The following is a 27,122-nucleotide window of genomic DNA, read 5'->3' as shown; positions in this document are numbered from 1 at the left end:
GTCTTGATAGATATGTTTATATATTTGGAAATATATGCATGGTGGATAGGAACCATTGCTTTAGTTTACACAACGGATTACTCAGTAGGGTCATTCTCCATAGTATCAGCTTCTCTAGTAGTAATGTTTACAAAGGATGTACCCAAAGAGTTACTTTGGGGTGTGTGTGTGTGTGTGTGTGTGTGTGTATCTCATGTTTACTTTGGGATCACATTGAGTTGCCATTGATCTTTGTTTGAAGATAAATAAAAAATCATCTAAACAGTTTTAAATTCAAAGTAGCATTAATCTCCACTTCTGCATTTTTTTGTCCTATTGGTAGCAATTGTAACACAAATTCATTATTTTCTTTGTAGGATTGGAGTTCACCTCACATCCTTTAAAAAACCAAAAGCAAAACCAAACAAAAAACTATCATGGTGTTTTAGTAAGTCTAGTACTGAAGATTCATAGGGATTGTTTTTTTTCTAATGCATACAGGATTTGTTGCCATAATGCCATATACTAGTATATCTTGACAAACTTTGAGTTCTGTAAAACCGTAAGGCTTATGGGGGGAAAAGGGTTGGGGATAGATTACTAAAAATCCATGGAACTTTGATCTTGAATACTAAATAAAAACAATAGGAATTCTAATAAAAAACAAAGGACTAGCACTTGTACTTTGTATTGCCATCAATCTTTGGATTTTTCAGCTTTAACCTGAGGTTCAGCCTCCTTCTGGTTTTAGGTCCTGGAAGGGCATTGCTTCTAAGAGACTTTATTTATATTGAAAAATCTAATCCAGACTTCATTAATCCAGGGGGAATTCATTCCTTCTTTCTTTCCTCCCTTCTTCCCTCCCTCCCTCCCTCCCTCCCTCCCATCTTCATCATCTGCACAGGCAACTTTGTCAAATGTTAACCTAACTGAAAGAATAACAATTTCTGAAGCCACCAAATCAATTGATACCTACCAGAAGGAAAAGATTTTTTTGTAGATTTTTACAGTTTTTTTTCCCTTAAAATATTCATCTTTTGCTAAAGGTTTATCTTTAATTGTACAAAAGCTTGTTCCCAATTGCATGAAGCAACATGACTGGCTTTTACACCAGCATCATTCTGTTTTTAGTTTTCCAAGAAGTAATTCATGAAAAAGAAACATATCTTGTAGCAGAACAGATTTTATTTTTGTTTTAAGTTGATTTGTTAAATGCATAGAGTGAGTGGCAGGTATTAATTTTGGAATCAGAAAGACTAGCCTTTGAATTCTGGCCCTGTCACTTAAATGAAGTTACTTGACTTCTTTAAGCTGCAGTTTATCTACACTAATAAAAGAGAAACATGGTAATTAGCGTATGACCGCTACCCTTCCCATTGGCTAATCAGCATATCCTTATACAAATTAACTGTCAGCCAAGATGGCGGCCGGCAGCCATGCACTGAAGCGAACAGAGAGGCTTGCTTGCTCCAGTGATGGCAGACTCCAACGTTCCCCGCACTTGCCGGCCTCTCAGCTGCAACTCTAAGCAACTATGTTGCAAATATAGAAGCTAAACAAAACCCCAGAAACCGACTTTCAGTCAACCGGCCTTTAGCCAGCCTGACCGCAACATTGTATCTGTTTTCAGCAGCTAGGCTTCAGAGCTAAAGCTGACCCAGAATAAAAAAGAAAAAAAGAAAAAAAGGAGCAGTTGGGAGCTTTTAGTCACCCGCCAGCTGGAAAACAGCCCTTAGCCCCTCAGCCAGCCTGGCCGGGCACCCCAGTGGGGACCCCCACCCTGATCCAGGACACCCTTCAGGGCAAACCAGCCGGCCCCCACCCGTGCACCAGGCCTCTATTCTATATAGTAAAAGGGCAGTATGCCTCCCGGCACTGGGATCAGCGTGACAGGGGGCAGCGCCCAAACCCCCTGATCGCCCTGCGGCTCTGTGTGTGACAGGGGGCAGGGCCACAACCCCCTGATCAGCCCTGCTCTGTGCGTGACAGGGGATGGCGCTGCAACCTCCCCATCGACCCTGCCTTGAATGTGACAGGGGGCGGTGCCCCAACCCCCCAATCGGCCCTACCCTGAGCGTGACTGAGGGTGGCATCGCAACCTCCCGATCCGCCCTGCTCTGTGCATGACAGGGGGCGGCGCCCCAACTCCCCAATCGGCCCTGCTCTGAGCCTGACCAGGGCTGCACCTAGGGATTGGGCGTGCCCTCTGCCACTCGGGAGCAGGACTAAGCCAGCAGGTCATTATCTCCCGAGGGGTCCCAGACTGCGAGAGGGCACAGGCCGGGCTGGGGGGCGCCCCCCCCCCCGCCCCCGAGTGCACAAATTTTTGTGCACCGGGCCTCTAGTGTATCTATAAAATAGAATATTAATTGCTGTACCTAACCATAGAGTTGCTACTGAATAAATGAGGTAATACTAGACAATCTTCTTTACACAGTAAGTTTACTAATAAATGTTAGTTCTTATTTGCAGTTGTCATAATTCAGTTTTCTTCAGAGAATGACATAACATATACAACTACCTAGGAATTCTTATCAACTTTTATTTAATATAAAATATTTATAGGAAGACAGGATTTTGTCTTGACATCAAATATAGGTCACAAGGATCATACACACAAAATATGGTAAAAGGTACTGGTATTTTGGCAAAGATTTACACAGCAAACTGATCAAATAATTAGAATATGCAGAAGCAGTAATTGTATTGAGCAGTGGTTCTCAACCTTCCTAATGCTGTGACCCTTTAATACAGTTCCTCATGTTGTGGTGATCCCCAACCATAAAATTATTTTCGTTGCTACTTCATAACTGTAATTTTGCTACTGTTATGAATTGTAATGTAAATATCTGATATGCAGGATGTATTTTAATTGTTACAAATTGAACATAATTAAAGCATAGTGATTAATCACAAAAACAATATGTAATTATATATGTTTTCCTATGGTCTTAGGCGACCCCTGTGAAAGGGTCGTTCGACCCCCAAAGGGGTCGGGACCCACAGGTTGAGAACCACTGGTATTGAGACTCATGATGTAAAGGGGATATAAGGAGTTTTTTCCCCCTTAGGTTACAGTAGAGATGAACTGTTTTCTATTTAAATGCCATTAAAAGTTATATACTTTTCTACTTTTGCCTGTGTCATCTCATGGTTTTTGAAACTTATTCTCTCTTCCAACTCAAAGCTTTCATTTAACCAAGTTAAGTTGAAATGGAACTCCATTTATTAGTAAACCTTCTTATTGATCTTTATTTGATTTGATACTGCCTGTTAACATTTTTAATGGGAAGTTAAACACATCCCATCTACGAACTGTCTGGTATCATGCACTGAACTGTTTTCAACAAATTCTATTCAGGAGTATTTCTTGAAAACCTGTTACAGCCAAGACTTTTGAACACCTTAAGCTTTTATAAAGGATGAGTTAAGACAGTTTGGTCCTTGGTAGTTTGTGCCTTAGTGGGGAATGCAGCAATGCTTATAATTAACGGTAATGTAAGGAAGTAATTTTTAATGTGTTGTTCAGAACTTTAAACTTGAATAGACAATGGAGGCCTTTTGACACATTTTATACACGAGCTTTATTGCAAGATGAACTGTGAAGGCTAGGTTTTGAGGATGGGAGATTGTCTGTGCGCTGTTACAGTGATCATGTGCTATTTTGAAGGCCATGGCGTTAGAAATGACAGGAAGAAATTAGATTCAAGCAGTGATACAGAGATAAAATCTGTGAGATTTGGTGGCTTAGGATGAGAAGGGAAATGATTCAATGTTGTGGCTATCTAGTGGATAGGTGGTGCCTTTTATGAAGATAAAAATAGAATGAGAACTAGGTTTGCGGTAAAATAAGGGGAAATTTTATTAAAATATAAGGAAGAAGATAAGTTACTATCTATTGTTGATGTATTTCCATGAAATATGTTCAGAATTTTTTTATTGTGGCATAAAATTTACCATTTTAACCATTTTGAAATTTTATTTTTCAATTACAGTTGACATTAAATATTACATTAGTTTCAGGTGTACAGCATACTAGTTAGATACTGATGTAACTTACAAAGTGAGCCCCCCCCCCCACACCTGGCACCATACATAGTTATTACAATATTATTCACTATATCCCTATGTTGTACTTTGCATCCCATGGCTATTTTATAATTGCCACATTTATTTGAACCATTTTAACTGTACACTTCAGTAGTATTAAGTACATTCATAGTGTTGTATAACCATCACCACCATCCATCTCCAGAATTTCTTCTTCTATCTTCCTAATCTGAAACTCTGAACCCTTAAACAATATCTCCATTTCCCCTTACTCTGAGCCCTTGGTAACCATCACTCTACTTTTTGTCTCTGAATTTGACTGCTTTAGGTACCTCATATAACTGGAGTCATACAGTATTCTTTTGTGATTGGCTTATTTCGCTTAGCATGATGTCTTCAAGGTTCATTGATGGTGTATACATAAGGTATCAGAATTTTCTTCCTTTTGAAGGCAGAATAGCATTTCATTGTATGTATATACCACATTTTTAAAATCCATCTATCTGCTGATGAACACGGGATGCTTTTTTGGGGGGTGGGTGGGTTCTTATTTGTTTGTTTGTTTTTAGTTATTGGAGGGTGAATACAATTAAATTGAGTTTGTAAAATTGTTCAGAACACTGCACTCTTGTGTAGATCTTCTGTTTGTTGCCACAAGGGTGATTATAGATCTTACTTTGTATAACTAAAAAATCTACACTAATAAAAGAGAAACATGGTAATTGGCGTACGACCGCTACCCTTTTCATTGGCTAATCAGTGAGTATATGCAAATTAACTGTCAGCCAAGATGGCGGCAGGCAGCCAGGCAGCTGGAAGCGAACATGAGGCTTGCTTGCTGCGGACTCCAACGTTCCCCGCCTCACTTGCTGGCCTCTGAGCTACAACTCTAAGCAACTATGTACTATGTTGCAAATAAGAAGATAAACAAAACTCCAGAAACCAGCTGGACTGAAAGCCAGGCGGACCGAAACTTTGTATCGATGTTTTCAGCAGCGAGGCCTCAGAGCTAAAGCTGGCCCAGAATAAAAAAAAAAAAAAAAAGAAAACAAGGAGCGGTTGGAAGCTTCAGTCACTCGCTTCCGGAAAACAGCCCTCAGCCCCTCACCCAGACTGGCCAGGCACCCCAGTGGGGACCCCCACCCTGATCCAGGACACCCTTCAGGGCAAACCAGCCGGCTCCCACCCGTGCACCAGGCCTCTATCCTATATAGTAAAAGGGTAATATGCCTCCCAGCACCGGGATCAGAGGAGCAGTGAGGCTCCCGGCACCGGGATCAGCGTGACAGGGGGCAGCGCCCAAACCCCCTGATCGCCCTGCGGCTCTGTGTGTGACAGGGGGCGGGGCCACAACCTCCCTATCTGCCCTGCTCTGTGCCTGATAGGGGGGAGCTCCCCAATCCCCTGATTGCCCTGCGGCTCTGTGTTTGACAGGGTGCAGCGCACCAACCCCCTGATCGGCCCTACTCTGTGTGTGACAGGGTGCGGCGCCCCAACCCCCCCCCCCCCACGGGGCCTGGTCTGTGTGTGACAGGGTAGAGCCATAACCCTCTCCATCCGCCCTGCCCTGAGTGTTGACAGGGTGCACCGCCCCAACCCCTCTCTCCACGGGCCTTGCTCTGTGTGTAACGGGGTAGAGCCATAACCTCTCCATTGGCCCTGCCCTGAGTGTGACAGGGTGCAGTGCCCCCAACCCCCCTTATCCACCCTGCTCTGTGTGTGACACGGGGCAGTGCCCCAAACTCCCCCTATCGGCCCCTACTCTGTGAGTGACAGCGGGGAGCTCCTCAACCCCCTGATCCGCCCTGCTCTGTGCGTGACAGGGGGTGCGCCGCAACCTCCCCATCGACCCTGCCTTGAGTGTGACAGGGGGCGGTGCCCCAACCCCCCAATCGGCCCTACCCTGAGCGTGATTGAGGGTGGCATCGCAACCTCCCTATCCGCCTTGCTCTGTGCATGACGGGGCGTTGCCCCAACTCCCCAATCGGCCCTGCTCTGAGCCTGACCAGGGGCTGCACCTAGGGATTGGGCCTGCCTTCTGCCACACGGAAGCAGGCTTAAGCCAGCAGGTCGTTATCTCCCGAGGGGTCCCAGACTGCGAGAGGGCACAGCCCGGGCTGGGGGACCCCCCCCCCCCCCAGTGCACAAATTTTTGTGCACCGGGCCTCTAGTATCATGAATAACTTAAAATGCTTATCCTACTCGTGGTAGGATAAGCAAAGTATTATCATAGTATTACCATGATGGTTAAAGGTATAGTATAAAATTAACTGGATTTAGAAGACCTGGAGCTCTTAATATAATCATTGGATTATCGTGAGTGTTAAGTAATTTGTATAAAATTATGTATACTTTGAAATGCCCAAAACAAAGAAGGTGTTTTAGTCTGGTTGACTGGAGAATTGTTTGGAAAGAATTTGAATTATTAGGTAGATGAAATAAAACAGCCCCTGCATCTGATGAAATAACTTAAGCGCTATGGGTATCATTAAGTAGGGATGATTGAGTTGCCATCACGTAGGTGTTACCTGTTAATTGTAAAACTGTCTCCAACATCTTGATTATTTTGTGGGGGTAATTTTATAATTTAAGGTAAAATTTAGGTGGAATTAAGTATATTAGGGCAGTTCCTTTCTCTTTTTATTCATTACTCTCTAGAAAATATAAATTTACTTTCCAAGTTCTCTGCAGTCCATTTCTATTTAGCAGAGCTGTACTTGTAGGCCCACAGCCTGAAAATGTGACTTCTATTAATAACATTTTAACACAGTTCCACCTCAGGAAAATGTGTTCTGTTTTGGAACTCATTAACATAAAATTTTCCTTCATGTTCCTTTTCTATTAAAACATACACCCACACAAATTACTACTTATCAAGCTTTCATAAAGTTGGCATTGGAAAATTGAAAAGCATGAAGAGAATATAAAATATAAATGAAGAATGGTAATAAAAAGCAACAGATCAAAAGAATTTCCTAGAGACTCTTAAATAGTTATTTTAGAATGGCTAAAGGATAGTTCTTTAGCTTAATTAATTTCTTTCAACCTCATCGTAAAAGATAAGCTACTAAAAGGTAGTTGGTATTTAAATGATTGCTTAGCATGTGGAAAGCACTTCATGAATGTTGTCTGTTAAACTCATTATTTCTAAGCTATAGGTTTGAGACAAGCATTTTGACCGGAGAGCAGATAATAGGTTACTCTTCTTAGCTGAAATTGCCTTTATTGGGCCGTCTCCCTTAAATTAGTCTCTGTAATTAGAAATTGTCTTAATATTCTTACCATATTATCTTTTAATACTCTCAAGTATATATGGCAGAGGATGCATAATTAAAATACTAAGATTATTAAATTACTTGTTTAATACATAATACGTTTACATCATCAGTTCTTTAAAAAAAATCCAGCTGCAAGCAAGAACTGGCCAATCTTACTTGTCACATCTCCCTATCCTTTGCAGAAAATTCTGACAAACTATTAGATTATCTAAGCATATTCCGTTATTATGTCCAAACCCAATTACTTCTTTAAATCTGAAATCTTTCCCCATCTCAGACTCCATGGTTTGGGTTGCTTAGACTAGAAACCTTGAAGTCACCATTGCTTTCTTCCTTTTTTTCTTCAACTCCACGATCCAGTAAGTTAGCAGATGGTGTTGTTTTTGTCTTTTAAATATGCTCATAGTTTCATCACTTGAGACACTTGCACTGCTTCCACCATGGTGTAAGACACTGTCATCATTAACCTGCATAGTCACAATAGACTGCTCTTCCCTTACGCCGTACCGTCTTTCTTCACTCAGCAGCCAGACTCATGCTGATCTTCCTCGCCTTAGCTCTTGATCTTCTTTGACTCAAAATTTGGAGTAAAAAGCTCAAGACCTTCATGATCTTATGGTGTCCCCAAGAACATATCTGTGCATACTCCCACCAGTCCTCACAAACTCAACCTCAACCTCTCATTTCCTAAAACCTTTTTCTGCGATTTTCCTGTGTTCTAGCCACTGACCTCCTTGCTAAAACACACCTGCTTCAAGGGTTCTTGGACTTGTTGTTTATTCCCTTTGCCCGGAATCCTCCTTTCTCCTTCAGATCTTTGCTCAAATAGTACCTTAGCAAGGGCTTATTTAAAATTGCACCTCATCCTTATCTTTTCCTTCTGTTTCTCTCCACAGCATTTACCACCAGTTGGCATTTTAATTACAATGTAAATTATGCTGGTAAGGGTTTTGGTCATGTTATAGATGTACAGGTATTTGTTGAACTAGAGAATTTGTCACAAGAAAGGAGAGGATGCTTGAAGGCATAAATTAGAGCCACAGATTTGGTCATTACCCACACAATTAGAATAAATGTTAAGTGTGAATTTTTTTTTAACTTTAAGTATTTCTTGAGCATTAAATTAAAATCTTCCTAGGAAAATGTTTTATTTTGATTTTAGAGTTGTGGCATTAGCAGTAACTAATTACCAAACTGCCTTCAAAGTCAATAAATGTTTGTGCCTACCCTGCCAGGCAGTGTTTTGGGTGTTTTCACAGTTCAGCATTATTTAAGCACTACGACTGCAATTTTGTAATGGTATTATCTACAGATAAGTTGTGACTGGTCAGAAGTTACATATCCAAGTAAGTTTCTAACCTATGACTCCTGACTCCAAGTTCAGAACTTGATTAGCACAGTCTTTGTCACTCATGACTACATAATCTTTTAAGCTACCCAAATTTACATTTTATTGTAAATAAAGAGACCTAAGCAACTAAATGAAAGGAGAAACTAAGTAATAGGGAGAAACTCATTTCACCCATAAACATTTTTATAAATAAACAAATAAATAGGTACATAAAAAGTATAAATGAAGTAGATTTATGCTCTTTAGCATTTTTTACTTAGTTTCCTCTCAAATTCTAGAAAGAAGCTTCTGTTGATTTGCTTGTTTGGAATAAATAGTAGTGTTTTTTTATGGGCTGATTTACTTGATTATTACTTTTCCTTCCTTAACATCCTTTACTCAGTACTTTGGGACCACTGTTCTTCCATCTTCTCTCCCCTGTCCCTACCCTCCTAGCTTTGTTCTCCAACCAGGTACACTAATCCATTTGAAAAAGGATAGGGGTGTGTGTGTGCGTGTGTGTGTGTGTGTGTGTGTGTGTGTGTGCATGCGCATGCGTGCATGTGTGTATTTACATTTAAATTATGCCGGTCCATGCTGTGCCATCTAGAATTTTAACCAAAACTGCAGGAATATCCCAGTTGAACCCTGGGTGTTGGCCACTTCAAGAGCAGGCAGTTTGATTGAAGTTTTTTTCAGTGTAACTGAAAATTAGGATATACATTTTAAGAAAAGAGCTTCCCCAGTTGGGAGTCCCTTAGAGTAAAATTAGCTGAATATTTCATCATCTAGAATTGCTAGATTACAAGTGTCTTTTAGTTGATCCTGAGTTCAGTCTTTTAACTATAGGTGCTTGACATACCCTTGTCCCCAGAGTTTAATTGGAAAGGAATTACAGTTTTACTATCGAGTTGGGAATTAGAATTGTTTATGATTCTTGGAAAGATTCTTTGAGAATTACTCAATGAGGTTTAGCTTTATATTTGAAATTCTTATTATGGCAAAAACTAGTTTAGAGTTGAAATTCTTAGCATATGTCATTTTCATACTTTTGATAGTAGCAATGGTTAATTTTCTGTCATTATATAATAAGACTGTTTCCAGATACTTGGTTGACAAAACTTGTTTAAAATTCAAGTGTCTATAGTAGAATACATTGCTTAAATTATAGCTTTTAATTTGGACTGCCTCATCAACTCAATTTCAGTATTTTTCTTCTCAAATTTTTTTTACATATAATAAGCCTATGAGATTTATGTAAAAACACCAACTTGGCTAAGCATATAGTATGTAATACATTGTAGGCACTGAAAATCTTAAAAATTTTTGTTTTTACCCCTAGTCTCATCTATTTATTGTTTTTCCTTTATTTTTATATTATATTTTTATTATTTATATTGTTCTTTTCAGTATTATCATGTGATGTTAAATTTTATTTGAACCACTGCTCCTGAAATAGCATGTGCAGAGATCTGAAGCACCATGGTATGTTTTGAGAAATGTACAAAGTCCAGTATGGAGAGAACCTATCTGTTGTATCTTTATTGGTAGGAGGAGACCAGAGCTGGGTCAGAAAAGACCCTATGAGAATGCAGTTGTCCAGTTAAACTAAACCCATTAACCTACATTCTTTCTTTCATACTTCCTTCTTAATTTTGTGTTCGTTCCTTATCAAAACTTAATTACTTAGGGAGTAAGTCTACCTAGATGTATTTTAAAAGCTGTAAAATTTTAGTATCGCTTTTTAACTTGTTTGGACATTAATGTTTGTAAAATGAGTTATATAGAAGAGTTATGCTGTTAAGATATTTTTAAATGGCCAGTTAATTTTCTTACTGTAACAGCTTTGAAACCTTGAATATAATTCTGCAATATTTTGTTTCAGAAATTTAAAAAAAATGTTTCTTTGATTTATCTAAGATGTTAAAATACATTAGTATGCTACATCAGTTAGTTTTGGAATGCAGTATGAGTACATGGTTTCCATTCAAATCTTGAAGTTGCTTAGGAGTTTCCTGTCCTTAATTTGGGGGATTTTTTGTTTTTGTTTTTTTGAGTGCTTTTGGTTATTCTTTTAGTTTAATCATCTCTTAAAAACGTAGTGTAGAGAGCTGATCGTTTTATTTTATTTTGTCCTTTTTATTACTGATAACTGACTGGCCTCACCTCCATCACCTCCAATGACTTATCTTCCCATTAGGTTGACGCTGGTAGCAGTCCATGGGACAGGGCCAAGTTGGAAATTTGGCAGTACTATGAATTGCAAGTCAGCTTTAAAAGATCTTCAAGTCCATAACTTAATGAAAAGATTTCATTTGTAGGAATCAAATGAAGTTTCTGATTTAAGGGATTAAATATAATTCTGACCCTTCTTACTGGCTTTAGTAAATGTATATATAGTCTCTTGCTAAACCATAGCTAAAAACCTGCTTATATGCATTGACGGGGTTTTGAGTAGGAAGCATTTATAAAATTAAATTATTGCTATATCATTCAGGTTGGAAAATAAACTTATGTGCTGGGCTCTTTTTATTTTTTATTGCTTCTGGAAGGTAGGTTGGCATAGCAACATGAGAGTCGGTTTTAGAGTTGGACATGTGAGATCCAACTATCTGTCCCACCACTTTTAGTCTTTGATATTTTATGTTGAGCAGATCACTTTAATCTCCCTGAATGAGCCTCAGTAAAAGGAGGCAACTAGTCAGTCTTTTGAGTAGTAGATCAGGATGAAAAAAAGTAACATCAAGTGCTTAGCATGGTACTTACTTGGAATGTTGTCAACAAATGTTAGTTTAGCCCCAGTACCACCCTCTTCCCCCAACAGTGCTCTACAGCAATATTATAGCAGAAAAGTGCTGTAATTCCAGCTAGAAGATCTAGATTTTGAGTCCGAGTTCTATTCTCGTATTGCACATATTCTTGGGTCCAGTCACTTGACCAGAGAACCTCAATTTTCTCCTTTGTAGACTGGGGTTCTGAAAATTTAACGTGGTAGTAAGTGCATCAGATCTAGGCTTTCATTCTTTATTATCTAACATATTTATATGCTGCTGTATTTCCCACTGGTTAACATTATTCTTATTTGAAGCTGCACTTCAGAACATTAACCTGATGAATGTGTGTAGGATGCATTGATTTGGAGGCACAGAATATAGGAAACATGTGGATGTCCTTCCAGGAAGTTGTGTACATAATACAGAGCCATTAAGTGGTTTAAAGTTGTAGTGGGAACTCGGGACGTTGCACTAATGTGGTAAAATTATAAGTTAAAAAGATGGCTGTGGTTGCAGTGATTTCATTGGGCGGGGGCCTTTGTTTCTGTTCATTAGTTTCTTCCCACCTACTCTTGTAGAGGTCTTACCCATGTGCAGTTCTGCCACCATTATCAGTTTTCTGAAGAGTGACCTACATTTTGTAACCTGTGTTCACAATTTACAATAGACCTAAATCTCAGAAACATTTAATTTTTCTGACAGTGGACTTAAAAGATTTTCATCACTTGAATCTACCCTTACAAACACGAAATTAGTTTCACTTTCTCTTTAGCACATACTTTTTAGCTCTATCTGTGCCTTTGTAATCTTCTATTCCCTGCTTATTAACCTTTACATGAGCTGTTCCACAAACCCAGGGTGTGACAGAACTTCTCCATGCTTTCTCGTTTCTTGGAAGCCCTTTTATAGCTTGCTTTTATTAAAAATTTCCTGATCAGTCATCCTGAAGTAATTTTAATTGTTTTATAACATGAATATGTGTGGATTACTCATAATTTGTTAGTTTTATATAGCTTGAGTATTCTTTCTTTCTTGTAACTATGAATTACCAAACTTGAAGCAAATGTAGGTTTAAAGTGTGATACAAACACTTCTTACTGTATTATTTTAATAATGAAATGTTTTTAATGTTTTTATATAAGAAAGTTGGGTGGGGTGAGGAGGAACCTGCCAAAATAATTGCAGAGCAGCAGTAAAACTTGATAGTTAGCCACCTATCTATTCATTTATATGTATGCTCTTCAAAGAAGTAAACTTTGGAAACGGAAGGAGCTCTCTTTAAGTTAATGACTTCCATGTAATTAAAATGATTCAGTAATATTAACACTAGGAAGGGCATTGTTTGTAGGAACCCCTGCTGTGTCAGTTAGTGAATTCCTTTTATACAGGTGTATGGGTGATTTCCAGCTCTCATTCTACACAAAAGAGAATAGTTGGTTAATTAGAGGTGGACCTGGCAAATATCTGTCTTAGGTTATTTTTCATTCCTTGAGAAGAAAATTGAAGAATCAATTGGTCAGATTTTGGGGGGTTTTTAGTAGATCTCAACGAAGCAAGAGCTGTCATTCTGACTGCTGGCATGTACTCCTCATTCATATAGGGTTCACATGAAAAATGACAGTGTTACATAATCGTAGTGGCAGCTTTGTTTTTCTTAGTCATGGCAGCAGTTAACACAGTGTACTAGTGGCTTAACATACCAACATTTAAGTCCTTTTTTTTGTTTTTGTTTTTAAGTCATTGAAATTATGAGACTATCATTCAAATGGAAGCATTATAGTTCTTCGGAACCATTATGATCTCAAAAGGAAAAGAGAATGATACAGATACACTGGCTGAGGTGTTTTGAGGTGCATCGAAGTGTCCCAAGCTGTGACTTACCTTAACATGTTCTTGAAGTACCATGGCGTGGATTAAAAGGTATGCTTTAGAAATCTCCCAGTGACCCCAAGGTCATGGATAGAATGAACGTTCATGATTCTGTATTTAATTATCTTGTATTTTCAGGTATTTTAATAATTAGATTGCAGATGTGGTTATGGACTTATGGCAGTAGTATTTTTGTTAGGAAAAAGCTATATATCACAAGCTTGATGAGTGAATTTTCTTTCTTTTTGAAATGGTTAGAGAAGACAGTAGTGTAGATATTTCCCCTAGATTTTAACAGTAATGAGTTGTAATTTCTTTAACCAGATAGTTTAGGATTATTCACGTGTTAGTCTGTAATTATCTTTCTGGTTTGTGTCAGACTAGTTTCTCTGCAGTGCTGTAATTTCATGGTAGGTAGCCTGAACAGGAAGTAGTTGGGGTATTAATTTTACCAAACAAAATAATTCTTACTTGGACCATTCATAGTTTGTGCTTGCTTTGTCTTACACAGAATTTTTTACTGGGAGGAAAATGAATAATTATTAATAGTGGTATTGTATGTATACAATTAATCATTCATGTGTTTGTGGTATGTAGTCCTACTGTTATTTGTGGTTGCTAGTAGTGGTAATTCCAGGTTTTGTATTACCCACTTAACCATCAAAAATCTTTTAGGTTTTTATGTTCATAACATTTTATTTGAGTGATGTAGGCAAAACCATTTCTTTATTATTTAAAACCTTGGAAACCTCCTAGTTTTGTACTGTGTGCTTGCTACTAAATGATTTCTTAAGGGTGGTAGAAGTGAATCAATCCAGGTAGAATGCTGAATTCATTGTTACATTGGGTTCAGAATTATTTATCTTTTAGGTAATGAAGGAAAATATGTTGGGAAGATAGAGTTTTAAATCATGAATAGATAAATTGAATAGAATACACTGGTACAGTCTGTAATCTTTATTAGCTAGACTATCTTATATTAAGATCCTTTTGACATCTCAGCAGTTAAATTCTTAAAGGAATTTAGTTATCAAACCTAAGATAAAACTGCTTTATATTAAATTCTAGTCCATAATGAGTGATGGCAATCATTTGAATCAGGTATTTTATGTCTGATGGCACACAATAGTATCTACTGTCCAAAAAGATTTCTTCTGACTTAACTATGGTATTTGATACATTGTTTACAAAATATATGTCTCTAATATTTTCTAATTCAACTTTAAACATCTCTTTCTGGGTTAGTTCTTAATTATTTGCTAGTTTTGTTTTAACTCCACAGAGGATTCTTGATGCACAGCTAGAGTTGGGAGCTCCTATCTTTTTGGAAGAGTTTATAATAGTGGTCAAGAGCTTAGGTTTGCTCTGGGGCCAACTGACCTGTGTTTCAGATCAAACACTTACTTTGTTATTTTTTTATTATGATCATAATTATTATTATTTTTTAAATCCTCACTTGTGGACATGTTTCCATTATTATTATTATTATTATTATTTTATTTTATTTTTTGAGAGGAAGAGAGAGAGAGAAAAACATTGATTGATTGCCAACCGGGGATGGAACCTGCCCTGACTGAAAATTTAACCTGCAACTTTTTGGTGTAATGGAACGATGCTGCAATCAACTGAGCCACCCAGCCAGGGGCTGCTATTACTATTTTTAAGCCTCATCTGAGGATATGTTTATTGATTTTTTATTTTATTTTTAGAGAGAGAGGAAGGAAGAGAGAAACATGGATGTGAGAAACATCAGTCAGTTGCCTCCCTATGGGCCCCAACCAGGCAACTAACCTGCAATTTAAGTATGTGCCCTGACCAGGAATCAAACCTGCAACCTTTTTAGTGTATTGGACGATGCTCTGATCAACTGAACCACCCAGTCGGGGTTTACTTTGTTATTTTGACAGGCTGTAAGAATGATCTGGGCAAAATAAATAAATAATTTTATATATTTAAAATATAACAAGTACATAATTATATAGTTTACATATTGCATTTTATGTGTGTAAATTACATACTCTTAGTGCAGGGTTGTGTATGTAGGAAGCCAGTTATTAACAGTGGTGATGATTAAATGCCAGAACAGGAAACTCTTTTGGGGGCTGGAGTGCTATTACATTTTTCCGTAACTTGAGTCTTACACTTTATCCTCTGATCTTCCTAGAATTCAATAAACAATCACTGTTCAACTGATGTTTTCAGTTCTTTGGGTATTTACTCATCAGTGAAAGAAGATGGTTGTTTTGTGCATCTTCTAAAGCTGTAGTTTTCAAAACGCAGGTTGTAACCCATTCATTAGTGAGTCAAGAAATCGATTTAGTGGGTTACAACCAGCAATAAGGCATATTTTAGAATAAAAACTAAAATATCAGAGTGCACTGAGTATAGAAAACAGTATTTTAAACTTGTTTCAATTTTAAAATGCTGAAATAAACAAAATTTATACACTTTATGTGTATATTGATTGGATAGTTTTAGTTCCACTAAGTGTATGCCTCCTGTAATCACAGATGTCCCTCAGGAGCAGTATTAGTTTTGTATTGTTTTGCCTTGCTGAGACATGAGTGGGATAGGTCAGTCTGTGGTTTCTAATGGTATGCACTAGTCTCTTCATCACCGTCAAGGATTCCCCCTAACATCCTCATCGTTTGAAGTGAAGGTTGTTACAGGACATTGTCTAAGGAGTGGAGAATAGGACATAACAGGCACGGTTTTGGAGTGGCATTAATCAAAGCTGTTTTATAAAATAGAGTGATATGTATGTTTTAAGATTGTGTCTAAAATACAGTTTCTTCCTCAATAGAAAACAGACTAAAGATTTCTGGTAAATTGTTTCATAACAATGGAAATTCTACATTAGCTTTCTATACTTGGGAGTTGAAAATGGAAGAAATCTTTGCCAGAATAAAAGGCTAAAAGATAATAAGCACAATTCATTTTTCTCTGCAAGTTCTTGAAATTGAGTCAAATATACATAGTTCCTGCTCTGAACTGGGTACGACATACCAAACTTAGAAATCCTGTTTTGAAATTACAAGAGATAAAGTAGTACCTCCCAACCAGTGAGTTCACTACCATGCTGATGGGTGTTTGTCTTTGCACCAGTGTGTATAGGCATATGTTGCTACTTTTGGTGGAAGCAGAGAACAAGAGTCTATGGATTCAGAGAAGGGGAGAGTTGAAGTCCTTTTTTCTATTACTTTGTTTCCCCAAATCCCCCCATCCCCACCCGACCTAGTCTACTTCAGAGTATCCAATTCTTCCTACTCATATCAGTAGCATTGCTTGGTTTTTCATCATTATTTCAGCCCGGTTTCTTCCCGACTTCATCATTTTCTACCTCATGCTGTTTATCCTGCTGAGAGTGCAGGGTTTCCTGCTGTCACTTTGTGGCAGTTGTTTCTTCAAAACTGTGTCCATATTCTTTGGTTACCACCAAGCAAAAGAGCAATGTGCAATCTTTTTCTTTGTTGAAATTCCTGTGGAAAAACAGCCATATACATATTAAAAAAGGGTGACTTGGAGCAGGTAGACTAAACTGGAGCCAATTTTCAAATCCCCCCAACTCCCTTCCCCTCAATTATATAAATTTTGTTTTGTTGACTCCTGTGTACTTACCCCTGGGATTGGGACTAGTCATAGGAGGAACTCAGTAAATATTTGTCAAATGAATGAACTTTTGCTAATACAAAGTTTTTAAAATATCTATCTGTCCTGTCCTTACCCACCTACTTCTTAATTTACATATGGAGAGACTGAGCAGACATTTAAGAAAGCAATATTATTTTTTGAAATGATTTTAATTTTTACGATTTTGTCATCACCGCTATTTTGTGAGTTGGGGTTTGTAAATCTAAAGAGAAAATTTGAGTGCATAATAGGTAGCACGGAATGAATATCATCCTTAGTCTTCACACAGCTCTCCAGTTGGTTAGACCTAACGTTCCTGTTTTACAGATGGGGAGGGACTGAAGCTCTAGACCAGTGGTTCTCAACCTTCCTAATGCCGCGACCCTTTAATACAGTTCCTCATGTTGTGGTGACCCTCAATTTCATTGTTACAAATTGAACATAATTAAAGCATAGTGATTAATCACAAAAACAATATGTAATTATATATGTGTTTTCCGATGGTCTTAGGCGACCCCTGTGAAAGGGTCGTTCGACCCCCAAAGGGGTCGCGACCCACAAGTTGAGAACTAGACTAACTGCTCTAGACTAACTGTGAGTCTTAGAGTGTTTTGTTAGAAAAGACCTGGACTTTGAGGGGACAAAATTTGGAAATAGTTTATGAAATTATTCAACAGTTTTTTCTCATGGTAGATACTCAGGCGTGAGTTTTTGGTGTTTTGTTTTGTGTTTTTTTTTTTTTTAATAAGGCAAGAATGATTGTGATCTGTGCTCATATCCTACAGAAGAAAAGCTGTTGTTTGAACGAAAACATTTCCATGTTTGGGATTTCCAGATTTGGTTTGTTAGAAGGTAGACAGTTTCCCTTTTATGGACTCTAGACACACCATTACTCTTTTATTTCTCTTCTGCTTGTGGCTGTGACACTTGCTCAGCAATCTGTCTGTCTTTTTTACTGCTCTCTCATACTTTAGTGTTCTCTCTCTTTTCCACTTACCACCCCTCAGTGCCCTGTCCACGTTTCTATGTAGTCTGAACAAACAAGAATATTTGTTCTAAATTCTTCCTGTTTAGAATAATATGGGAACAGTGCTTTTGAGTCTGAGAACTAGTTGAGGAGTGCGGTAGCATAAAAGGTAGGTCCTAGGAAGTGGTCCAAAAGTGAAAAGGACTTCCCGAGGATAGGTCATGTTCCTCTTTCACAGTAAACAGTTCGTTGGTATAATGGCCAGACCACTAGTATTTATTCTTGAGGAATAGAGCCAAACCAAGGTATTGATGGATAACCAGGGGGAAAAATCAACAATTAAAATGACAATTTCAGATTTATACTTAGCATTGAGAATTTCTTAAATTTAGGTGCTATCACCATTTTAAAAGCCCAGAATTGTTAACCACATCATTATTAGTGGCTTAGACATAATGGGTCTTATATTAGCATTTGAATATTGTTATTACAATAAAAAATTGCCTGGGTGAACTTGTTGGAGACCTGCATCTGGTATATGCAGGTTTTCCTATATTAAATGTAAAAATCTTTGGTTTTATTGAGGAAAAACACTAGCCAAAAGACTGGTCTTGGGTCATGGAGTCTAAACTACCAGGGGGGAGGAAGAAAGAGGTGGTCTGAAAGGATTTACTTGAGCTGTAGGCAAAACGGTGGGAAGTGGTGAAGCAGGGCCAGCAGAGTCGGAATAAAGAAATGGCTGCTCCTGTGGAATGGCTGAGGGTAGCAGTCCGGACAGCCCACGTGTAAGCAAGAGGGGGCTTCCGTAGTTAGATGGTGCCTGGCTAAAATAATCTGAGGAAATAGCCACCTGGAAATTAATCTGAAACTCCAACAGGCAAAACAGGCATGTGAGAAATCTTTTTGTTGTTTTTGATTTTGAGAGTACATTTATTAAAGCTGGGACAGTGAACCAAGCAAAGGCTTAGGATAAAAGAAGCAACAGGAAGGAGACTAGGTGAGACTGCTTTGTCTCTAGAAATGTTATGGGAGAGAAATGAGCTAAGGCAGGGCTGTTGTCAGCTCACTGGAGAGTCAAGAGAAAAGGGGGTCCCTACCCATTGCTCCCTTGGCTGCAAGTCCCCTGGGGTCCCTTAAAAGGTTAGGAGGTGCACACCTGAGAGGGAAGAAGAGGGGGAAGGGAAAGGTGCAGGCGTGCTCCTGGGACCCCAAGAAGTCTTTTGTTACAGTTCTGTGGGTTTCTCATTCGCAGGCCATTGTAATTTAGAGCATCAAGATTTTTTTCTTACCATTGCCCCCTTTTCATTTAGATCTTTTGAAGAAAACATTCCTGTAGAATGTTTGCATGATTTTAATTATGGTTAAATGGCCCTTTAATGTTCAGGGTGTTGTCCCATGTTGCTTTGAAGGTTTATTCCTAGGCCATCATGTCCCATGGAGGAGGGAAGTCCAAGGATTACAGCTAGGTGATGAGAGATACTTTAGTATTATCAGCCACTGATGAGGATTTCCATTTCTGCGAATGAGAAAACTACTAGTAGTTTTTTTAAGAGTAACTTTTTCTGGAAAGGTGTAAGTGGCTATTTCAGTCTGTTGAGCAAGAGTTAATATTAGCTGGGACTTGATTTATGGATCTACATAATTGAAAGAAGCAACAGGTATAGCAAAGGTTACTAAAAGGTTACTGGAAGCAGTTAGGCATCTAAAGAAGAGGTGTTTTCTTATTGAAACAAAAGAAAAAAGTTAATGGCTCACCTACATTATCAATGCATTTTCTGCATCTGTAAGGTTGTCAGTCGAGATTTCTGGGTGGAAGGCATAAAGCTTCTAATGCGGGAGTGACGGCCAGCAGTGGCCATCCGATTCTCCTGCTTTGCACTTGGAATGTCTCTGGTGAGGTCATCAGATGTGCCAGCTTACCTAGCACCAGTTACTGAGGTTGTTTAAGCATGAGCTGTTATGGTGATTTCTCTGATGTTTATATCAAGTCATCTAGCTGCGCTTTAATTCCAAATCAGAGGATTTTAGAAAAATGGAATGTTAGTTTGGAGGGGTGTAGCCAAATACTTAAAATTAAAAGAATTCAGAATGTAGTCTAGTTTACAGGTGAAAAAGAAAACTTTAAAGACAGTTAACAGAATCTAATATCCATACACACACACACACACACACACACACACACACACACAGTTTCTATTGAAATGCAATTTCCTCTCAAACAGCAGTTCTCAACCTGTGGGTCGAGACCCCTTTGGGGGTTGAACGACCCTTTCACAGAGGTCGCCTAAGACTATCGGAAAACACATATATAATTACATATTGTTTTTGTGATTAATCACCATGTTTTAATTACGTTCAATTTGTAACAATGAAATTGGGGGTCACCACAACATGAGGAACTGTATTAAAGGGTCACGGCATTAGGAAGGTTGAGAACCACTGCTCTAAATCATTTATCAAATATTGCCAAATTAAAACTTACCTATTGCATGAGTCTACTAGTAGTTTCAATAAATCTGGCCTGATTATTTGTATAAATGTAACAAGAATAACAATTGATCATATAGGCTCTTTTAAATCTTCTCAAACATTATCATTCTATTTGCCTTTGTAATAAAGCCAGTTTTCAATTGTGTCCTCTTATAAAGAGAACAGATTCTTACTGAATTTTTATAAGTAATCATATTGTCATGAAAATAATAGTTATTAAGAGTTTCCTCTGGAGGGATCAAGTGGGCAGCAAAATATAAACGACAAAGGTATAACTTACCAAGTTGCTCTAGGTCAGTGATGGCGAATCTATGACACGCGTGTCAGAGGTGACAGGCGAACTCATTTTTTTGGTTGATTTTTCTTTGTTAAATGGCATTTAAATATATAAAATAAATATCAAAAATATAAATCTTTGTTTTACTATGGTTGCAAATATCAAAAGTTTTCTATATGTGACACGGCACCAGAAAAGTTAGGGTTTTTCAAAATGCTGACACGCCGAGCTCAAAAGGTTCGCCATCACTGCTCTAGGTCATTAAGTAACAAGATTAGCAATGTTTTAAACAAAAGAGCATAAAATTAATTATCCTCAATCATTCAGTCCCATAATTAATTCCTCTGTATCTTGATCATTTGCCAGTATTGAATGATTCCAGTATTTTAGAGTTCTATAAATCTTCATCCAGTTAAAGGTATGATCTGAAATTTCATTCTCAGAAACCTTTGTTTTAGGATGTCAGAATCTTTTCCATGGATCTTCCTGAAGGTGAAACACATTTGCAAAAGCATAAGAGTAGAACAATGACTGTAAGTGACAAAAATACTTAAAATGACATGTTACAGATCTGATTATATAATGCAGTGGCAAAGAAATTTGCTTTTCTCTAATATAACATTTTGAGATAATTAGAATTAAAAATGAAAAAGTAAATAAAATACACATAATTACTCTTTATTTGACAAAGCTTTCCATATAATTTTAGTATATCAAGTTGGCCTACTTAGCTTAAATTTTCTGTTTTATAAGGAGAGCAAATATTAGAGATATTCCAGGAGCCATTAAAATAACTCAAAACCAATTCCAGGTTAAGAAAGTCTCTTTTTAAGAACCCTGAGAAATTTAAAGCAATATTAAATTATCCATTTACTCAAAATGACTATAAGAGATAATGAAACAAAAATAGATATTACCTATTGTTAGTAAAACCTTAGTTCTTATTCTAGAGACAATTGTTTTCTTGAGTAAATCAAGTACCTATTAAGACAATATAAAACTATTTTGTTTTATTTTTTATTGGTTTTAGAAAGAGTGGAAGGGAGAGGGGGAGAGAGAGAGAAACATCAATATACTATCTCTCATATGCTCCCCAACCGGGGATTGAACCTGCAACCTGGTTATGTGCCCTGACTGGGAATCAAACCCTCGACTCTTCCGTGCACAGGATGACACTCCAACCAACTGAGCCACTCCAGCCAGGGTAAAACACAGCTATTTTAATAAAACATAGAATCTTTGCTTTTTAAGTAGAAAACTTTTTCATAATATCTTACCTGGAGCAGAATGATAAATACAGGAAAAAACTGTTTTTTTAACCCAGTGAAAAAGAACAAATCTCTTGTATCAGTTTACTTTTGATATTTAAATTTGCTTATTTGAGTGAAATCTTATTCAGCTTTACCTGATATAAAATTTCCCTTTTTTAAGATTTCTCTTTATAAACCTTCTAGAACTTTCCTTGTCCAATTTACAGTGCTCTTCCTACTCATTCAGAAATAACCATCTTAGTACAAATAAGTCTCAAAATATATCCATAACTTAGGCCCAAGAAGCTAGCTTCACAAATATTTTCTCTTGTCAGTCTAAATTTAGAAGGGAGAAAAAGATTCTGAGCAATTCTAACTTGTCATTTTTAGCCCATTTAGACAAAAAGAAATGCACACAAATCAACCTTGTTTATTTTAAAAGCCCTTTAGTGTTTTAGGGGAGTGATTGGAAGTTTTGGAGGGTGTTTGTTGTGTGTTTTTTTTAATTGATTTCAGAGAGGAAGGGATTGAGAGAGAGAGAAACATTACTGATGAGAGAGAATCATTGATAGGCTGCCTCCTGCACACCCCACACTGTGAATGGAGCCCTCAATCAAACAGTCACCTCCTGGTTCATAGGTAGACACTCAACCACTGAGCCATGCCAGCTAGGCTGGAGTTTTGACTCCTGCAATTTAAAATGCTTTCAACCAATAATGGATGGGGAAGTTGTTTTCAGGTCCGTAGACTGCTGTTTTGTGAGTTCTCCTTCCCAGTAAATGGGTGAGTACTTTTTTAAGCATGGAAAAGTCCATTCTCACAGTTTCTATACCTAAACTTAAATAGCATTGGTGGAGTGGGGGTTGGGAGAAACAGTAATTACGTGCAATGTCCATAAGATGCCATTCTGAGCTCAATGATCTCAGACAAACATAAACTACAAAGGTAGTTAAGGGCTTCCCCTTAAACCCACCAGTCTGAGGAAGGAGGATGGTTCTTTCCATCACATTCTGATGTGAACGTGGAACCCACCCCACAGGCACACTGAGGGAGCAATCTCATCACGTTTTGGGTGCTACTTCCAGACACTTTCCTGAGGGAATATACTTTCCAATAAAACCGTGTGCTTCTGTCACAAGGTGTAGGTTTGCTCAGTCCAGGGTATCAGAGGGGTAGAAAAAGGAAGGAGCACATCTGAGGGTTCTGTTAATGTCACACGGTGAGTCCGGACAGCAGCATTCCTTTCTGCTTTATCAAAGCGTGGCCCTTTATTTGGGTGCCAAAATGTTAAACTAAAAATCTTTAATTTCCATGGCTGAAAGTCTTTTTTGTAAGTAAAGTTTTATTCAGCAAAAAAAATGCTAGCTAAAAGACCAGTTTGGGGGTGTGGAGTTTAAACAATGGTGTGGCTCAGTGATTGAGTGTCGGACCTATGAACCAGGAGGTCACGGTTTGATTCCCAATCAGGGCATATACTGGGATTGCTGGCTCAATCCCCAATGTGGGGCGTGCAGGAAGCTGCCAATCAATGATTCCCTCTCATCATTGATATTTGTCTCTCTCTCTCCCCCTCTCCCTTCCTCTCTGAAATCAATAAAAATATATTTTAAAAAACAACAGCATGGCCAGGTAGAAAAAACTGCATGTTTGCCATACCTGAGTTTTGCAAGATTTTTTATACTTCAAGTAATGTGGAGGGAGGAGAAGGAGGTTGCCTGAAAGAATTTACATGAACTGTAGGCAAAAGGGGGTGGGGGAAGGTGAAGCAGGGTCTATGGAAGAAGAAATGGCTGCTTTTGTAGATTGGCTGGGGTAGCAGTGCAGAAAGCCCACATGTAAACAAAGGGGGAGAGAGGGATTGGGTTAGAATGCCCAGCAGAGGTAAATCTTCCAAAATAGCCACCTGTAAATTAATCCGGAATTCCAACCAGCAAAAACAAGGGATGTGAGAGGTCGTTTGTTTGAGTTCTATCTTTCACTCTCCAGCCACTGTAATTTAAGTTAGAATATCTTAGAATTTTTTCTTATCACCCTTCAGTTTCAGACTCAACAAAACTACATGAAGGAATATAAACTTCTAAGGGCTCCTTTTCAGGTGTATTGTTAGTAGCCCCATTTAGATCTTGATACCAGTTCTTCATAGAATTTGTTAGAAACTGGATTATCACTTTTTTGACATGTCAACATGTCTCATTAACAAACATTGCTACTGTTGAGCTAGTAACAACAGTAACCTATGGCATTGTGACTTTGCAAGGCATTTTGCATGAGAACATGTAAACTAAGATTTAAACTTGAAGGGAATTTTTATGAGTTTATTTGAGCCAAACTGACATTGCCTAGAAGCAAAATCTCAACGGATTGAGAAAATGCTCCAGATAATGATAGTTTTGCATCTTATTTTATACATTATAATCAAAGGAGGAGGTGTAAGGGGGTTACGTGAAATCCATTGGTGATAGATAGATGAGAGAGAGAGAGAGAGAGAGAAGAGAAGGGGAGGGGAGGGGAGGGGAGGGGAGGGGAGGGGAGGGGAGGGGAGGGGAGGGGAGGGGAGGGGAGGGGAGAAAAAAGAGAAAGGAGAGAAAGAAACATTGATGCCAGAGAGACATCAGTTGGTTGCCTCCCATTACACACAACCCAGGTGTGTGCCCTGACTGAATCAAAACTTTGACCCTTCAGTGTACAGGACAACCATGCCAGCCAGCACTGGCCAGGGCTTGAATACTTTTAATTACTTCATAGTAAACCTCAATTCAGAACCTTTCCTTTTGCCTGTGCTGAGCAGAACCTCCTTGAATGGTAGTTGAAGTATTAGGCTGCCTGTAGTGCCACCAAAGGCAAACCAGTTTGCTATCAGATTTTGTACCATCAGGATCTCCTGGGAGGCCAGCTGCTGGGGTTGTTTTTTTGTTGTTTTTTTTGTCCTAGCAATGCATGAAGGCAGTGTGACAGGTTAATGGCTCAGATACACGTTGGCAGGAAGCCATCCTTTAAGCTTTCAATTGTGGTTACGACCACTTCTTCAGAGTGGTTTTTGGCTTTACCACAAATGTAGGTTTGATTATTATAATATGACATGTGATAACAGAAAGCTAAATTACAATTCAAAAGAAATGTATTGTTTTGGGTATTAACACTCAAGCAGAATGCCATTTCCTTATTCATGTAATGGTGTTATTAGAAACATTTTGGAAAGCTTTTCCTCATTCTGAACATACGAATTTTGATTATTTTATTATTTTTGCATATTGCATATTCTCCTTTTTAACTCAGTGTCCTATGTTACATGTTTTAAGATGATAATTGTTATTTTTAATTTTTTGCCTTTAGGGACATGCTTCTTTGAAACAGCTTAACTCCTTACAAACCCGAATCATAGCTTTTCCTTTATGCAATAGACCTTATTTGGGTTATACCATCTATAAGTGTTCTAATCTACAGTATTTAAAAGGAAAATAAAGGGCAGATGCCCTGCTGAATTAAAATACTTTAGAATACCAAGTTGTGTATTAAAGGTTTGGCTGTTTAGCAAATTAGCCAAACATGGTTTGATGTAGGTTGGGCTGGTACTGTGTTTGTATAATTTCTACCAACAGAAAAATGAAGACTGCCAAACCTCTTTGTTAAACTGAAGATGTCTGTGTAGCTTCTTGGTCCTTTTTAACTCTGAAAAAATGTCCTTTGTAGAAAGTGATTGATAGTCTAAACACTAAAGTCATGAAACTTTCATAGTTCCCACTGCATTTGTAATTTATTCCCCTTGTTCACGGAAAATGCAAGAATAATTGTCAAATTTATGACATACACATATGCAGTCGTACACGTGTCTATGGTATATACTTACATGTATTCAATAGCCAAGGTGTGGCTCCCATGGCAGATGTCTTTAGATTTCATGAATTTTATCTATTTACAGCTTTAGAAAACATTTTCTCACTTTTTAGTAATCAAAGAAAAATTTACTCTTAACCCTTACAAAATTTAATCAGTAGCTGAAGTTATTAGGAGGATAATGAATGACAGTTTCCTTTCAGGTTTTCTGTCGACCCCTCACTTAAACAAACAATCTATGCTGTATTATAGAAAGTTTTAGGATCAATTAGTGCATTTTATAATTCTCCCATAAAAATTTATTCTCTGGGCACTCTTTTCACATGCAATTAAATTCTATTTCAATGTACACAATATGGAAAATCGTGAACATTATACTCTAGTTACATTTTGGACCAAATTCACCATTTTGTAAACTTGAGCACGGTAGTTGCTAAGCTGAGAATAATGGCACCTACCTTGTAAGATTGATATGTGTATGAAGTGAGATACGCATGCATGGTATGTAGCCCAAGGATGGCCCTCCTGTAGCTGCTATTGTAGTGCATTTGATAGGGATAGGAGCCATGTTTAAATTTAATTGCTGCTATGTGTTCCAAGGTTCTAGAACCAGCCGTGGGCAAACTACGGCCCGCGGGCCGGATCCGGCCCGTTTGAAATGAATAAAACTAAAAAAAAACAAAAAAAAGACCGTACCCTTTTATGTAATGATGTTTACTTTGAATTTATATTAGTTCACACAAACACTTCATCCATGCTTTTGTTCCGGCCCTCCGGTCCAGTTTAAGAACCATTGTGGCCCTCGAGTCAAAAAGTTTGCCCACCCCTGGTCTAGAACAGTGCCTAACACAGTAGGCATTTAAATGTATGTTAAATGGTTAATGAAAGAAGAAAGGAACCAGAATCTCAGAAAACAATTACACCATTCTCTCCTCCCTATTCATCTCAGTTTTAGTGAGATAGGCAAAGGAAGCCAGTTTTCAAATGAACAACAGGAACATTCTAATCCTAGTACATATTCAGTATTTATTCATGGCATTGCATAATTAGTGATTTTTTTTTTAAAAAAATGTATACTCTTGTGATAGATGATTTGCCAAATGGGGGACCACAGTGTATCTAATCACTTGCCTACTAAGTAGGAGAGAAGATTGTTGGAACATCTTACCTGAAATTTGGATGGAAAGGAAAGAGGACCAATTTCATCAGAACATACATCCTCATTGGCTCAATATTTTAAGTTTTTTTAAATATGAAATACATATATCCTGCAATGGTGTAATTGAGGATGAGAAGTCACTGTCTTGTAAAATTTTGATATTAAAATAGAATTTGAAGACAATAGGAATAGAGTCCAGGAAAGAACTTCTTTCAACCAGGAGAGAACTTATTTT

At 38.0% G+C, this 27,122-nt stretch overlaps 1 protein-coding gene across 6 annotated transcripts in view; it reads left to right on the top strand.

The window, feature by feature from the left end:
- The window catches only part of RBPJ (recombination signal binding protein for immunoglobulin kappa J region), a 105,922-nt gene that overhangs the window by 23,535 nt on the left and 55,265 nt on the right, over positions 1–27,122 (top strand). For 2 of the 6 annotated variants that reach the window (XM_023757724.1, XM_023757725.1), the window contains exon 2: positions 13,149–13,331. The exons of 3 other annotated variants lie outside the window; for them this stretch is intronic. In XM_023757724.1, the coding sequence (XP_023613492.1) occupies positions 13,315–13,331 (17 nt within the window). In that variant the 5' untranslated portion in view covers positions 13,149–13,314. Of the gene's footprint in view, positions 1–13,148; positions 13,332–21,788; positions 21,849–27,122 lie in introns of those variants that run through there. One more of the 6 variants, XM_023757723.1, reaches the window with a different exon arrangement.

This window comes from Myotis lucifugus, unplaced genomic scaffold (genome assembly GCF_000147115.1).
Source record: "Myotis lucifugus unplaced genomic scaffold, Myoluc2.0 scaffold_112, whole genome shotgun sequence".
In the NCBI taxonomy this organism is placed as follows: domain Eukaryota; kingdom Metazoa; phylum Chordata; class Mammalia; order Chiroptera; family Vespertilionidae; genus Myotis; species Myotis lucifugus.
The sequence above is the reverse complement of the archived record's forward strand: the minus strand, read 5'-3'. Positions and strand labels throughout refer to the sequence as shown.